Source organism: Condylostylus longicornis, unplaced genomic scaffold (assembly GCF_029603195.1).
Source record: "Condylostylus longicornis isolate FDR11 unplaced genomic scaffold, ASM2960319v2 ptg000135l, whole genome shotgun sequence".
Lineage (NCBI taxonomy): Eukaryota > Metazoa > Arthropoda > Insecta > Diptera > Dolichopodidae > Condylostylus > Condylostylus longicornis.
Window position 1 is genome coordinate 11462515 of NW_026578103.1, and position 16286 is coordinate 11478800.

Genomic DNA, 16286 nt, shown 5'->3' on the forward strand with positions numbered 1-16286 from the left:
ATATTATTATAACCTAGTCGTTTAATATTAATAATACATTTCATATAATATAATAATTATATGGCTTCAATAAAAGATTGAGCTGTAAGTTTTAAAAGAAAATAAATATGAAGAAGTGTTTTTTTTGAAATTTGGAAAATTGGTAAATTTACTTAAAAGTTAGAAAAAAAATTTTCTAACAAAAATAATATTATTTTAGCAATACAAATTCTACAAAATTATTAAAAATGCAAATACAATGAGTTTTAAAATTTTTCAAAACTTTACAAAATTATAAAAAGAAGATTATAAATTTTTTAGTTACTCTTGACATTTGAAGCGTTAATGCAATCTTTATTAAATACATGTAAACATAGTTGAACGTCAAATGTGACAGCCGGTAATTCAATTTAATTTAAAGTGACGCGACGCTCTTTTTTTTGTTGTATGAAACTTGGTATAAAATCGGTATTTGGAAAGGCGCAAATATCCAATTACAACAGCACTCAGCTTCTTTCCTTCAAAGGGGAAGCTGTGCTTTGCTTTGAATTTTTAATTTGGAATTTTATTTTTTTTGATAGGTAAAAGTTAATTTGTTTGTTTATAAAAAGTGATTAAAATTGAATTTGGTGAATATATTGAAAATATTTAAAGAAATTCTTTCATAATATCTTCGCCGCCTGTATTTTGAGGTAACCGCCTGGTTTATTTTGATAATGTAAGTAAGAATTTTTTGTATATTTTTAATTTTGCACGTTTTTATTTTTCGGATATTAAAATTGGTTACATATTTCTTTTTAGCAAAGCGTTTTTATAAATTCATTGACCTCTGCTTTAAAAAAAATTATTTTCTGCGTAGAATTGTATTTTTATACTTTCCAACTATTTAAAATTGATTGTAACGAAGCGTTCAAAAAATTAGATATGTGTTCATATCTACTTGAAAATTCATTGATTATTAAAATGGTATTATAAATTTACGCATCTTTTTCGTATCCCCTGGTTTTCTTGTTCATGTATGTAATAAGTGGCTTCCGCCATTTTTTATTTTATTGGATCAATAATTTTATTGCTATGACAATTTGACTTCATTTCTTTGAATATGAATGACATAAAAAAGATAGAGTATAAAATGAAATAAATGAAAAAATAAAAAAGTATAAAAAATTCCCAAAATCAAAATTTCGCTCTAGCGCAATATCCATATGTCTTTGAATTCAGAACGTTGGTATTCATCATACTATTACTTTATACATCATTAATACAACAATGATGAAAGTATGATACATGGGTATTAATCATAAAGAATAAATGTGTAACAATGACAATAATGATGGTGGTACATGGTTGATCTAGGTCTTATAGCAAAGGAAACGCCTACATTTCCAAATCACTAACTGCCTTTTTTCTTCCTTCTTTAGCTAATCTTAGGTTTTTTTTCTAAAATTTTTAAAATTCAAGGCTGAGCAAATTATTTTTAAGAAATTTTGTATTAGAATGACAAATTTGATAAAATTTATAAAAAAAAACAAAAACTAAACTGTAAGAAAAATAATCAAAATAAATAAACAAACTAAAATCACGATTTTAGCACCTAGGTATTAAAAATAAATCGAGGGTTAAAAGTAACACGGTAGCACTTTGATAAATTTTAACTTTTAATGTTAGATGAGCAAGTAAGCTCTTACCTAACAATAAATAGTTTCTTTCCTTTCTGCTGTTTTTAAAAATCATTAAAAAGAAAAAATTATCAGCCCGCATTATGCTGCTGGTGCTCTCAAAATATAAAATTTTAAAAATAGATTTTATATAATGCTAAATAAACACATGGTGTAATAAAATTTTATTTTTTCAAATTTCACAAAAAAAAAAATTATTTTCGCTTGGTTAATATTTTCTTTGCTTACCAAATGAATTTTGTGTGTTTTAAGTTTTAATTGTAAGTGCCTACATACTTGCCTATCTATTACTTAAGAAGTTCAATGTAATTTAAATTCAAATTTATTTTTTTTATATTTCAATTGATGTTTCCACGAAAATATTTGAAATTTTATTATATACCCAACATAATCTAGTGAAAATTTATTAAAGGTAAAAAATGCAGAGCAAATATGTTTAATTAGAATAATTTATACACAAATAATTTTGGAAGTAAACTAGTGATAGAATATTTCAATTGTGTTAAAGCAGAAACTTAAATTTAATTAAAAATTTAAAATAGAAAAAGCACATGTTTTCCTTTTTTCTTAAAATATGAATTCATGAATTAATGGTTATGTTGTCGCCTTTTTTCTTTGTAAATCCTGTTAAAGTTTTTCCATTAATTATTAAAAAAAAAGTGAAAATATTTTAGTGTAAAATATGTAAACTTGTTGATAATTTAAATAATTAAAATTTACAAAACAATCAACAGGTAATAGTTGTTATTATTTTGTAAATTACATTCATTCATGCATGCTTTCTCATATATAGGTACATAGAAACCTATCTTCTTATATACATACATATGTACATGCTTAGCATGAATAAAAGGTGAATCATTAACCGATTTGGCGGTATGCGGCATTACATTTAATTAATATGGACGCCTGAAATAATATATATATGTGCATACATGCATACATAATAAATTTAGGTATTATCAACATACATACAAGAATATGTAATATGTATGTACATGGATTTTTTGGATAAATTTTGAAATGAAAAATTCCATTTTTTGCTTAACATTTTGTTATGTGGTTATATTTGAAAAAATGTTAAAGCTAGATATTAGTCATAAATATTGATCATAAATATTTAATTTTATAGTTGTGAAAACATGTATTTTTAAAGTCTCAAAATTATCTCAAAAAATACTTCAATCATTTTGAAGAAATTTTATCATTTTGCATGTTAAAATATTAAATAGTAAGCATTGAATTTGATTAAGAATTTTTGTTTTTAATGCTATAACATGGAATTTCTTTTAGGGTATTGAGGCACTTAAGGAAAAAGTGGTTATTTGTTAACTCTTTCAACAGTTTCATTTGCCTTCAAGATTTTATCTTTAAGTAGAATTTTCTTTTGGTTTTACTTATTTGCACTTACACTTAGCTCAGAGTATCTACCTCAATTTCTATTTCGCTCAATAATTTAGTTTAGTGTCTATTGTATCTCTTGGTTTCGAAGCTAAATTAAATAATTCAAAGAATTTTTTTTAGATAGGCAGTTTAATATCACAAAATATCCGATCATAGTTTAATTTGATTTTTTTTTCTATATTTCATTTAAAAACTGTTTAAATATTTTTAGACGCACAAATACAAACCAGTCCTAAAATGAGTGATCGACAAGGAACGAGGGTTTACGTTGGTAATCTCAACGATCAAATTAAGAAGGAAGATTTACAAGACGAATTCACCAAGCATGGAAAAGTTAACAGTGTTGTAAGTTTTTTTTATTATATAATTAATTACAATAATTATTTTGACTATTTAAAAAAAAAAATCATCTATTCCCAGTGGGTCGCTTTCAACCCGCCAGGCTTTGCTTTTGTAGAATTCGAGAATCGTGACGATGCTGAAAAAGCATGTAAGTAATTAAAATTTTATGTAACTCGTAAAATAAATTTAATGTTGTATTATTATTTAAGGCGATATTTTGAATGGTAAAGACTTTCTTGGCGCAGAACTAAAAGTTGAAATATCAACAAGAAAACCAAAAAGACAAGGAAGTGGTGGTGGAGGTGGTAGAAGGTTTGGTAACGGTGGCGGTGGTGGCGGTGGCCGAGGTTTTGGTGGAGGAAATCGTAATAATCGGTTTGGAGGTGGTCGAGGAGGTGGTGGGGGATTTAGGTCAAATAATGGTGGAGGTGGCGGAGGCTATAGATCCAGTGACGGAGGCGGTGGAGGATTCCGTTCAGGTGGTGGAGGAGGTTTTAGAAGGCAAGGTGGTGCTGGAGGAGGTCAACGTGATGGTGGCGGCGGTGGTGGTGGAGGTTATCGCTCCGGTGGTGGTGGGGGAGACCGCTTCAGATCACGATCACCCAGACGGTTTTAAGAAAACTATTATAAAATTTTAATAAAATAATATTCATTAATTTCTTAGTGTACACATTCAAAATATTAAAATTAATCAACATATTATTATTGTAATCTTCAAGTACACGTATTATCTTAAAACAATCTGGTATACGTAACTACAATTATAATACTAAAATTTGTAGATGTTAGACATTTTGGTAGTGGGTAGAATGTAAGCATTCCAAAAGAAAGGAATAAATAAAAAAAAAAAAAGAAAAAAAAAATTAAAATAAATTTGTGTTTTCAAAAATGAAGATTAAATATTTAGCATGTAAGAAATTCTTTGAATAAACAATAAATATGAAAAAATTACTTTAAAAGATCTTAAAAAGTATTTTGAATTATATAACTGCAAAATCATTAAAATAAAAAAACCAAATCAAATTATCCACACCTATTAATTAAAATTTAAAAACAAAGAAAAAATAAGTCTTAGTATTTCTAAGTTGTAAGTTAAAATAAAATTAAAATAAAAAAAAATAATTTAGAATATAAGTAACATTAAAATATTAAACAAAAGCACTCTATTATATCGTATACATTTCGTTAGCCTATCACCAAGATACAATGTAAACCATGTACACTAAGATCTTGTACTCGTGGAAACTATAAAAAATATTAGATTAAGATTAAATAAACTTCGGTTTAAGAAAAAAATATTGCTGTTTTCCTTTTAATCAATTTTTATTTTAAAACAGAAAACTATTCGTAATAAGAGTTTAAAAAGGATTTATATAGGTGCAAAGAAGTACAAACGATTCAATTTTTCCTATGCCAAAGTAACATGTCGCATACAAGTCTACTTTTTCCAAAATCTCCAATTCCAAACTGATGATTTATTTAACTATGTTAATTTCATTGTGGTTTAAAATAAGGTTTGCAGGAATTTGAGGTATGTTCGATAAATCCAAATTACGAAATCTTCGAAAGTAGCATGTTCCAAAAATCTATCACAAAAGATGCACGTGCAAAGGTCGCATCTTTTTTTTTTAAGTTAATTAGTTAAAAAATATTTTTAAAGGCCTTTTTTAAATGCCGCATTAAACTTAAGTTTCAAAAGAAAATCGTAAATTATAGAAAAAAGCGTCATAATTATGCATTAAGGAGTGTAGAATTTGCATTAAGAGTACAATTTGTATTAAGAGCTTACAATTACATAATATAACATTTTGAAATAAAATTTAAAAAGTAAAATTTTTATTTAAAACAAAATTAAACCTTAAAACCATATATGCACAATTTTTAAAAACAAATATCACAAACATTTTTAAAATATAAATTGGCTAAGATACTTTCACTAAATAAAATTATTCCCCATCATTGATTGGAAGCTCCAGATATTCTGCAACAAAAGCTCTTAATATTTTGTTCAAATTTTCTACTGTTACAAAATCAATGTTTTTCTTATTATCTTCAGGCGTATGCCAAGTGTCTGGAAATGGAATCTACAAGTTTGGAGAATATTCTAATCTTAGTATATAATTTAATAAACAATTGAATTTAAAAATTACCGGTATCATGTGTAATATTGGGACTTCACGACGTAAAAAGGGAATATGATCATCTTCTATGTATGATGTAGCCGATTTTTCTTGGAAATATGAATTTTTATATTTGCTTATTACGCCACTACTAATATGTTTATCTAAGGCACCATGATAGGTAAGTTTTTCTTCAATCTGAATCAGTTTAATGTATGCATTTTCTGTACTTTTGAAAAAAGAATAAAATTTTGCATCAGGAGCACCTAACAAATCCAATAACATAAGCATGTCAATTTTTTTCAAAAAATTTTCAGACTCCCATTTAGTTGCTAAATGCCTTGCACCATAAATTGAATCTTTTGGGCCCCACTCAACAAATGCTTCTTCTCCATCAAAGAAAATAAACATAAGTCCTAGTTTATTTCCATTTTTAGTTTTATTTTGAAGCTTTAAATAGTCATTCATTATTTGAGCAAGATTAATCATCATAGAACACGGCACAGCTGAGTCCGTAGCACCAACAAATTCATCATCTGGAAAAAATTTTGAATCGTAATGGCATGCTAAAATTAGAAAACGCTCTGCAGATGGATTTTGCGTAGCAATGATATTTTCAAAACGTATTTTTCCGTGTGGTGTAATATCTTCAAACGTATCGCGATCAACCTGCCAGTGTAGAGATTCCATAGATTTAATAATAAAATCTCTGAAAAGTAAACAAAGGAATATTGATAGGTTTCATATGTATGTACATCTATTAAATTTTTCATTGAGAGTTTTAAAAATATTTCCTAAAAAGAAGTGTTTAACCTACACAATAATAAATAATAATTAAATTCCAAAAATGGTATTTGGAGGAAAAAAGTTTTTCATTTTTATTTATTTTCTGAAAAACGTTTTTATATTCAAAATAAAATTATATTTAATTAAGAAAAGCATACTTTCAATAAATTACTACAAAATTACAATATTCTACTGTGCAATTATATTTATATAATTATGAATATGCCAATTAAACAAAAATTGGAAAATTCCTTTGATAAAATAGTGATAATAGAGGAACTTCTGGTATTGTGAACCACCCTTTATATCTTGCCGTTTATCTTCAGCAACTTTAACCTTTCACAGTCCAAACATGGTTTTTCTAATTGTGTAAGAAGTTATGAGAGAATAAGTGTATGAAGTCCAAAATGGCTACTTTTGATTTTGGAAGGGTAATGTGGAAGGGTAATGTTCGAGTAATTTGAACTACTTGTCTATTTTTATAATAATATTATAATCTCGTCGTAATATAATATAATAATTATTATATTTAAAAAAATTTAATATAATAATCTCGCCGCATTATTTCAAAATATCCTGACTCCATCTCCTGGATGTATTCAACAAATTGTTTTTCTATTTCGAGAGTAAATACGGGTTTTTAGGACCTGGTTGAAACACCACAATAAAAAGGGGATAGTTATTATTTTACTTAAGAAATTTGCAAGAAGCATCTATTTTTTTTTTGGTTCAACCATTATGTTTTGTACATGGAAGAGCAAACATTTTTGAATCTAGCATAAACCTCATTTGTCCTTTTTTAACAGCTGTTGTTGCTTCTTATAATTTCGAAAAATCGAAGTTCTTGTCTTCTTTGGCATTTTCCTAAAATATTAAATAATATTAGCGTGATACACTACCATTTTGGGTAATATGAACTTCAAAATACTGGAACCGCTAGTAGTCCACATTACCGTCAAACTTAATTTTTTGAAAAAAAAAGGAACACGAAAATGTGGAAATACATATAAATTTTTTTTTATTTTCTCAAAAGTTACTTATTACTCCGAAATTTGTAATTAAACTGAATTAAAGAGAGAAATCAGAACCTTTGAACGTTTAATTTGGTTGAACGAATGTGGTCTACTTTAACCGACTGGTCCACGATACCCAAAATTCCTTCAAAACAATAATTGCATATGTTGACTAAATTATAAATTAAAACCTTTAACCATGCGTTATAAATTATAGCATTATAAAATAAGAAACGGCTAATTATTCAGTTTTATCCAAAGTTCAAAAAGCAAAATTTGTTTTTTTATAAAAAACTAAAGCATTAATTAAAAGATATTTAAAGATATTTTTTTAAATTTTAACATTAATATTTTATTTTAAATTAATTTAAATTAATTCTGTTTAATAATTATTTCATTAAGAAGCTTAATATGAAACCTAGGTAGGTAGTTAAGTAAAATAAATTACGTGGCAGGCATTAATACTTAATGCGAAATATCAATACGATAGATATTATATTTTGTAAATTGTTTACCTTTTGATTTTGATTTACCTTACTATTTTGTGATTGTCAGAACCTGGCACTCTTGGTATCAATATGCTGTCCAATGTTTTCATAAAGTGTTCCGTATTTGAAAGATTGCTTATTTTCGTTAAAACTGTTTCCGAAATTTTTAGAGATTGATTTTGAATATTGATCTAAAATATATAAAAAGGAACACGTAAACAATAAAAATTATCAGCTTTATTTTATTACGTGCTTTTTAGTTCTTTACTTACTTTTGAATTACTACAAACGAATCCAAAATTCAAGTAAATTACAAACAAAATAAAATTGGAATATTTTAAGTACATGCTTAAATTATTTTTATCACTAATTTAATTAATGGCAAGCTTTGTTATGGAATGAATAAAAATAAAACGTTTGTAATTTATATTAAACTACCTACTTACTAGAACAAAAAAAAACAATGTAAACAAAAGCAAAAACAATTTGTTTAATTAAATCCAAATGTCAAATTTAAAAAATACTTGTCAAATTTACATTGTACACGAAGAAGTGTTGCATTTTCAAATCGTTTTCCAGTAACATTTCGTTTCAAAAGGAGTAGATGTTCACGACATTAGTGTACCTATTCATTTTTATTTTTAAAGAAAAAATATAAAAAATATGCTAAAAAATTATATAACAGTAATTTCGTAGTTAAAAACAGACTGCAATACAAAAAACATTTTCCATCTGAAATTGAAAAATAACTGAGTTGACATTTTTAGATTCTCCAAGACTTTTATCCGCCAAAAGAAATTTTTCACAAAAATAAATTTTATTTTATGATGAGGAAAAAATAAGTAAGAAGTATGGAAGAGGTATGTATTTTGGATTGTTTTGATGAATTACAGAAATTAAAATTTTTCCTATTAATTTTTTTTAACTTATACAATATTAATGTGTTTTAAATAGGTATGTTTGTTTATGAAAAATTTACGTACATTTTCGAAAATTTATGTAAGTTTTCGTAAAAAATGCGTTTGTTTACTTTGATATTTTGAGTGATATTTAAAAAAAAAACTTAAGAAGAATAGAGACAAGTGAAATATAGGCCAATTTTTAAATTTTACCAATATGTTTGAGAAAAATCACTTCGGAATTTTGTGTAGAGTATGCTTAAACAAAACATTTTTTGTTTTGTAGTACAATTAATAGAATTCGTTTTCAAGTGTAATCTTTTGTAAAGCTGGTAATCTTAATTGGGCTATTGCGCATTTGTGTTTTCTAAGAACTTGTTTTGATTAAGATTTAGAATCTTGTTGAAACAATAGAATATCTAATTATTTTTAATTAAATAATTTAAATGAAGAATAAAAAATAAAAAATGTTCTTTGTATATGACTGACATTTGAAATTAATATACACGGAGATTCTACTTTATAAATGTTTAAGTTTTCGTGAAGCTGTCAAATAAGATTCTGCAAATGACTTAAATTTTCTAATAAATCAAAACATTTACAGAAATGTCATATTGGTTGAAAGTGAAAGAGAAAAAATGAGGAAAGAAACATCCAACATTTAGAATTTTGCTAGAGTATAAATAAAAATTTTTGTTTGTGCGATTTGTAGAGATTTTTTTTGGATAAATTTAATATTTTGAAAATGTCTTCAAGAAAAAAAGTAAGTAAAAACAAATGAATAGAATATTATTGCAAAATGTTTAAAAACTTAATATTAAACTTACTTTGCCGTGAATTTCAATTAACTTATTTGTGTTTTGGTGTCCAAAATAAGGATTTATAAAATTTTTTATGTTGTTAAAACTGAATTTTGAAATTAATTTTGTATTTAGGAGCCGCATTTTAAATTTAAAAATATTAATAATATTTTAGAATATTTTGTTTAAAAAAAAATTTACTTTTGACCAAACTTTTGAGAGCTATCGATTTTTACTACTTTAATTATTGCTTTAGTGCGCATATTTTCAATATGTCAATTCAAATAAATCTGTTGCATACCAGTAAAAGCTTTTATTAATATCAACATAAATATCTCTTTGAATTTTGAGAACTATAACTTTTTCTGTTTAAACTTACATTCACATGTGCACGATGTTTGATTTGTTAATCTGCAATTAATATTCTATTATTTGTTTACATAAACTTTTGAATTGTGCTAGTTCTTAATGCATGTAGCATATACACAGGATGTATATATAAAATGAGTTTATGTTTATCTATGTATTTTTTTTTAGAGTACTAGCACAGAAGAATCCAGTTCAGAGGGCTCTACTTCTTCTAGTGGTAGCTCTAGTGGTAGTTCTAGTGGATCTGATGATTCGGGAAGTTCAACATCTTGTTCGGATACATCCAGTTCGGATGAAAAATCTAGTCCGCCTTCCGCACAAAAAGATCAAAAGCCAACTTCAGCTGCTGCTAGGAGGAGAAGTTCTGAGACAAAAGTAAATAGGATAGTCATACCCGAAGACAAAATACAAAAAGAACCATTAATTAATAACCAAAATAATGCAAGCAATAATATCAAATCTACTAAAACGCAGAGCGGGCGAGCTCAACGTAATTCAAAGAGTAGTGTTTATTCAAGTGATGAAGAAATCAACCCTGTTAAAAAATTGGCTGTTGCAGCTTCTGTATCATCATTGTTGAAATCAAACACAGCTGAAAGAAAAAAAAGTGTGGGTTCTATACAAGATTTAAAAAAACCGTTTCCACCTCCAGTGCCCACACCTACAGTAGGTGGCGGAAAAGCTCCACCATCTGTTGTTAAACAACAACAACAGCAAAATTTGACAAAAGTGAATAATAACAAACAAGCAGTACTCAAACCTATTGCGGTAGCGAAAACTGTTGTAGAAAAGGAGAAGTCTAAAAGTATATTTTCACCGGATAACTCTTCTGATTCTGAAACAGGTAAAAAAGCATCAGTTGCTAATAAAAGTGCTGCATTAATAGGAAAAACTAAACAACAAAATAAACCTAAACCTAAGGCTCCAATTCCCACTAAGAAACCTGTACCTGTTAAGAAAAGTGAATCGAAATCGTCACCATCTGTTTCAGAAACAGGTAGTTCAAGTGAAGAAGATTCGTCCAGCGATACATCTAGCCGTTCAGATGATGAAAGCGATTCTGAAGATGAATCTGACTCAAAAAATTCAGAAAAAAAAGACTCAGCACAAGGGAATTCGGCTTCAAAGAAAACTTTAAATAATGCTCAAGCATCAAAAAATAATGTATCAAAATCAAGTTCATCAAGTGATCAAGCAACAAAAAATGCTATGGTTGTAATAACTGATTCGGATGCAGAGCAAGTAAATAATACCTCACCAACGAAACAGCCAGTACGTAAGCTTACTCGATCTTCTAGTACTAGAAAATCAAAGCACTTGATCGGAAAAGCCCAAACGGATAGCGAATCTGAAGGTAATGATTTCTGTTTTTGTGTTATAATTTTACTTAAATATGGCTTAATTATTTTCTTGCAGCTTCAAATCCCTGCCCCACAAAATCGAAAACTAAAGCTAAAAGAAATTTCGAAACGAAACCAGCTCCAAATAATTTCGTTCATGCATTTTCTCCAGCGCCAGAAGTACAACGTTGTCCGATTGAGGGATGTGACTCAACAGGTCATTTGAGTGGGATTGCTAACAGGCATTTTTTACCGGAAGCATGCCCAATATATCATAATATGTCAGTAGCAGAATGCAAAGACAGAGCCAATGAACGGAAGGATCGAGAAGATGATGATAAAAAGTTGATAATACAATATGAAACACAAAAAATTAAATTTTCCACACCAGAACAAAGGATTTATTTGCAAAGAATAAGAGAAAATCGATCTCGCTTTAAGCCACCGTTAACACCACAACATGGTGCCAGAACTCCCAATAGTGTTAATGAAAAGACAAAACCGAAAATACCAATGGATACATCTAGAGAACCAAATTTGATTGGACTTGTTCCTGAATATGACCTTAGTATATTTCGTGAAGCACAAGCAATGGCAAGGTAAACTAAATGAAATTGTGTTAACCTTACAAATGTATGTATAAATGATTATTTTCAGTGAAAAAATTGAAAAAGAACTAAAGGATTTACCAGTCGGAAAAGGAATCAAGTTAGCTTGATAATATAATATACTTTCAAAATTCTTTAAGTTAGTTTTTGTTTTGTAGATATATTTCGATGGGTAAATATCAAATGAAAGTCTGGTATCAATCTCCATATCCAGAAGATGTGGCTAGGATACCTAAAATGTATATTTGTGAATTTTGTCTTCGATATCAAAAATCTGAAATTGGTATGAAAAGACATGCAGTAAAATGTGTATGGCGTCATCCTCCTGGCGATGAAATTTATCGAAAAGGAAAATTACAAGTGTGGCAAGTGGATGGAAAACGACATAAACAATATTGCCAACATTTATGTTTATTAGCAAAATTTTTCTTAGATCATAAAACACTTTATTACGATGTCGAACCATTCTTATTTTATGTAATGACTTTGTTCGATCATGCTGGTAAGTTTAAAATGTTTTTTTTTTTCAACTATTAAATTGTAAATCTGTTTGTTAAATTGTTTAATTTAATTCTAAATATACTAATTAAATATGTAATTACATTTAGAAACTAAAATTAAAACAAAACCAATAATCAATGAAATTGATTGCAAAACTAAAATTTATTTTTATTATTTTAGGTTGTCATACAGTGGGATATTTTAGCAAGGTGAGTTAATTTGATTTATGTTTTTAATACAAGTCAGAAAGGGGGTTCTACTTGCTGTAAAATTTATTTGAATAGACTCGCGTTATTCAAAATCATAATTCATTATTTTAACTATTTTTCTATAATCCGTTTTGCGACATAAAAATTGTTAGGCTGGGGAGAAGTATGGTAATTGTTTCTATTTAATTATTTTTCTTCATTTATTATTAAGGCAGAATTACAATATTTTAAGGAATGTAATTCTTTAATGATTCAATTATACTTTTAAAAGTTAATTTTCAAACTTTTAAACTATATAATGTGAATATTTTGATTTAAAAAATTGGAAAATTAGATATGTTAGAAATATGCTAGAATAGGGAGAATGATTAACATAATTAAATCAAATTCGGGAATTTGATTAACACAATCAAATTTATAAATTGTAACATTTTCTGCTCATTTGTCGATTATTTCGAAATTTAATTAGTTGAAACAGTTATTTGGATATGTTTGTCCCAGTTAAAGTTTCTCTTGTTCTGTTTTAAAAATATAAAATGAACAATAATTTTTTAATTTAAAAATGATTAACTAAATCTTTAATCATTGATAGTTTATTCAAATCGAAGAATTGATTGTTTGAAATGAATTATTTAAAATTTTTAATAGTAACTGGTTTTCAACCAAAATAATCAGAACTTTGTTATTTTATTAATTTGATCAAATTAATAAAATTTAATATTAAATTAGTATTAATTTAATAATACTTTTCAAATGTTTATTTAGAAAAGGATTATAAATCTAAATAAGTAATTCTTAAAACAAAATCATTACTTTAATAAAAAACTACGAATAAATTAATTTTGTTTTACAATTAGAATATATGTATTTTTCAAAGCTTAAAACTTAATAAGAAAAATTTATGAAAATATATTTTTCATGCTTAACTTTCATTTTTTCATATTATTGCTCTATACAATGACTGCAAATCTTTTAATTTATAAAAATAAAGATGCACTAAATCCTAATAGCTAAAGCAAGAAAAAGTGAAAAATAAATAAAAATAAAAAAGTATAACAATAAAAATTGTTTAATAAAGCTGAAATGTAGACTAGACATCATTAATGCTTACTTTTAGTTGTAATTTTAATCTCATAAAAATAAGAAAAAGAAACGAAATGCATACAAAGATGACCTCGACTTTTATTCATTGCAAATTTTTATTTCCTTTGTTCTAAGCGGCAGTCGTATAAATTTTTAAATAATTCAACTTGAAAGAAATAATAAAAAATGAGGAAAAACAGAAATAAAGAATGTAAGGTGAAGAATATACATATATTAATATTTTTGTACGAGAAAATATGGAAAGGATGGAGAAAAGGGTGCAAAATGAATAAAAATATTTTTTAAAAATAAATGGTTCATTGCTCAGACAAAAAGGAAAATTATAATAAAAAGTGTTTATTATTAATATTATTTTTACGAATGAGGATTTTTTTTATAGTTTCCTTACAAGGAAATAATAATGCATATTTATTTCTTTTTTGAATAAAGTCAGCAAATATTCTTTATTGGTAGTTTTGCTTAACTTTTAAATAATTAGATTCTAAACATGTTCAAAACAGGATATGTGCATAAAAGATAATTTTTAAATAAATAATTTTAGCTTTTTATTATTAAGGTCGTAAGATTGAAGGTATGAGCGCAAATATAGTATAATTGAATTTTAGAGTAATACATTTTTGTATACAATATACATACATTCTTTTAATTTGAAATGCGATTAAAGGTATGGAAAATTAGGTGATTCTGTTCTAAATGTTGACAAATTTCATTGATTTTTTAAAATTTGTAAAGGACGGATTAAGGATTTGATACCCAAGTTAAAAACTAAGATATCGAGTTGAAGAAATATTTGAAGAAGAAGAATTCAAATTTGTACATGATGCGATTGAGACTTTATTTTTTGTTTAACTTCTAGGGCCTAGACTATTACGATATTTTTTTATTTTTTATTTTTTTTTCAAATCCCAGCCTTATTTAAGAATATTTTCTAAATCATTTATTTTATAAATGATTATAAATTAAAATATCGGAAAATGGGGGCATTTTTATAAATTATTTAATATTCTTAAAAAATTCTTAAAGCAAGTAAGCTTTAAAGTAATTTTTTCTGCTTATAAAAATTCAAATTTGTTTTTGCATAATAAATTATATTTGAGCGTTTATACGTAAATAAACTACTTTAACAATTGAAGCGGTAAGTAGGCCAAAGGGTTAACTTACATTTGCATTCTGACACTTGTTTTTCCTTAACAAATTGTAAAAATATTAATTTTTTTGTTACTTAACTCCTATATGTACGGTCAATTTCGTCTTCTATTAGGTTTCTAGCTATAAGAGTAATCACAATTGAAAATATATGAAATTTAATGATGTTCTGTCTGACCAACTCGATTTTCGTCAAAATGTTATTTACCTCTTCAATTGTTATAATTTAAGTAAAATTAAATTTTAAGAATAGTTTTCAAGTCACCTAAAAGGGGTTAAGTTTTTTTTTAATATAATTGAATATAAAATATATGTAAAAAAATACATCAGCTTTCAAACTTAAATTAGTGCAGTTTTTATGGGTCTAAATATTTTTAAAAGCGCTATTTAAAATTATTTAATGCACAAGATATAGGTAATTAAAATTTACAAAAGTTATTGAAAAAAAATTAAAATCAAAGATCTTTTCATTTTCGATTTTTTATTAAAATTTTTAAGTAATTTTATTTGCGATTTACCCTTTCTTTACAAAATTTACCCTCATTTTTCTTGTAATTTACATATGTATGTACATATGTAAACATATGAAAATAAATATATTTTTTCGCACATATAATCATAATATACTTGTCTGCTGTTCTGTATCTTATTAAATGGTTTCATGCTAAATTATACAACACACATGTATAAAATTTAGATAGATATAGCTATTCCTCTTTCTATATAGTTATGAAAGTATAAATTCAAAATCAACCCCCACACTATATTATGTACAATAAATGTATAAAAGTTAAATAAAAAAAAAAAAATTAGTGTAAATTCATATACAAGACAAGTTCAAATTTACAAATTAAAGAAAAAGAACACGAAATTCTCCCATGAATTTTTTGCACTTTATGTATTTTTTTTTATCGCCGTCGTGCTTTTTATATATTCCCATTTCAGCTCAGCTTTATGTACGTGTACATAGAGTTGTAATATATGTACATACGTACATACAATGTTGCTTTGTATGACTTTTTCTTTCTGTCTATATTGTATACGGTCGGTTATATACATTTATATATTATATATGTAATACTTATATACTTAAATATTAGACTATGTGGAAATAGGTACATATGTCTGATAAAACAAAAAAAAAAAAAGGAAAAAATTCTTGTTATCCTTGACCATACTCAAAAATTTTTATTTTATATTCTAGATATTTTTTTTGTATCTACTTATGTGTCTGTGTATTGATTTGTTATTATGCACCTGCATGTTTTTTTATTTACATATACAACATATACTGTTACATACATAGTAATAATTATGTTGATTGTTTTGTTAGTTTGCTATTGTATAGAACTGATGATTTTACTGTCGGTGATTGCATGTACATAATAAAAAAACAATTAAAATATAAAAATGATAATTTGCAAAACGTATAAAATTTTGTCAGTTCATTATCATCATAGGATATTCATTACATGTATTGTGTATAATGTACATATTAT

General features: G+C 26.1%; 3 protein-coding genes across 4 annotated transcripts in view; 2 read left to right on the forward strand and 1 right to left on the reverse strand.

The window, feature by feature from the left end:
• Positions 1-472: 472 nt before the first annotated feature.
• LOC129615039 (RNA-binding protein Rsf1-like) lies at positions 473-4710 on the forward strand. The gene is made up of 4 exons (XM_055530089.1): positions 473-697; positions 3274-3407; positions 3483-3552; positions 3614-4710. The coding sequence occupies exons 2-4, from the start codon at positions 3300-3302 to the stop codon at positions 4018-4020; spliced, it is 585 nt and encodes a 194-aa protein (XP_055386064.1). The 5' UTR covers positions 473-697; positions 3274-3299; the 3' UTR covers positions 4021-4710.
• Positions 4711-5218: 508 nt separating this feature from the next.
• LOC129615038 (glutaminyl-peptide cyclotransferase-like) lies at positions 5219-9667 on the reverse strand. 2 transcript variants are annotated; one of them, XM_055530087.1, is made up of 4 exons: positions 9538-9667; positions 7857-8002; positions 5555-6233; positions 5219-5488 (listed from the first exon to the last, which is right to left on the reverse strand). In XM_055530087.1, the coding sequence occupies exons 1-4, from the start codon at positions 9652-9654 to the stop codon at positions 5351-5353; spliced, it is 1080 nt and encodes a 359-aa protein (XP_055386062.1). In that variant the 5' UTR covers positions 9655-9667; the 3' UTR covers positions 5219-5350. The 2 variants fall into 2 exon arrangements, with proteins under 2 accessions (XP_055386062.1, XP_055386063.1); XM_055530088.1 differs by lacking the exon at positions 9538-9667 and adding an exon at positions 8084-8269.
• The window catches only part of LOC129615037 (histone acetyltransferase KAT7), a 67445-nt gene continuing 60499 nt past the window's right edge, over positions 9341-16286 (forward strand). The window contains exons 1-6 of the mRNA XM_055530085.1: positions 9341-9473; positions 10048-11233; positions 11296-11818; positions 11877-11927; positions 11986-12329; positions 12509-12537. Coding sequence (XP_055386060.1) covers positions 9456-9473; positions 10048-11233; positions 11296-11818; positions 11877-11927; positions 11986-12329; positions 12509-12537 — 2151 coding nt within the window. The 5' untranslated portion in view covers positions 9341-9455. The remainder of the gene's footprint in view (positions 9474-10047; positions 11234-11295; positions 11819-11876; positions 11928-11985; positions 12330-12508; positions 12538-16286) is intronic.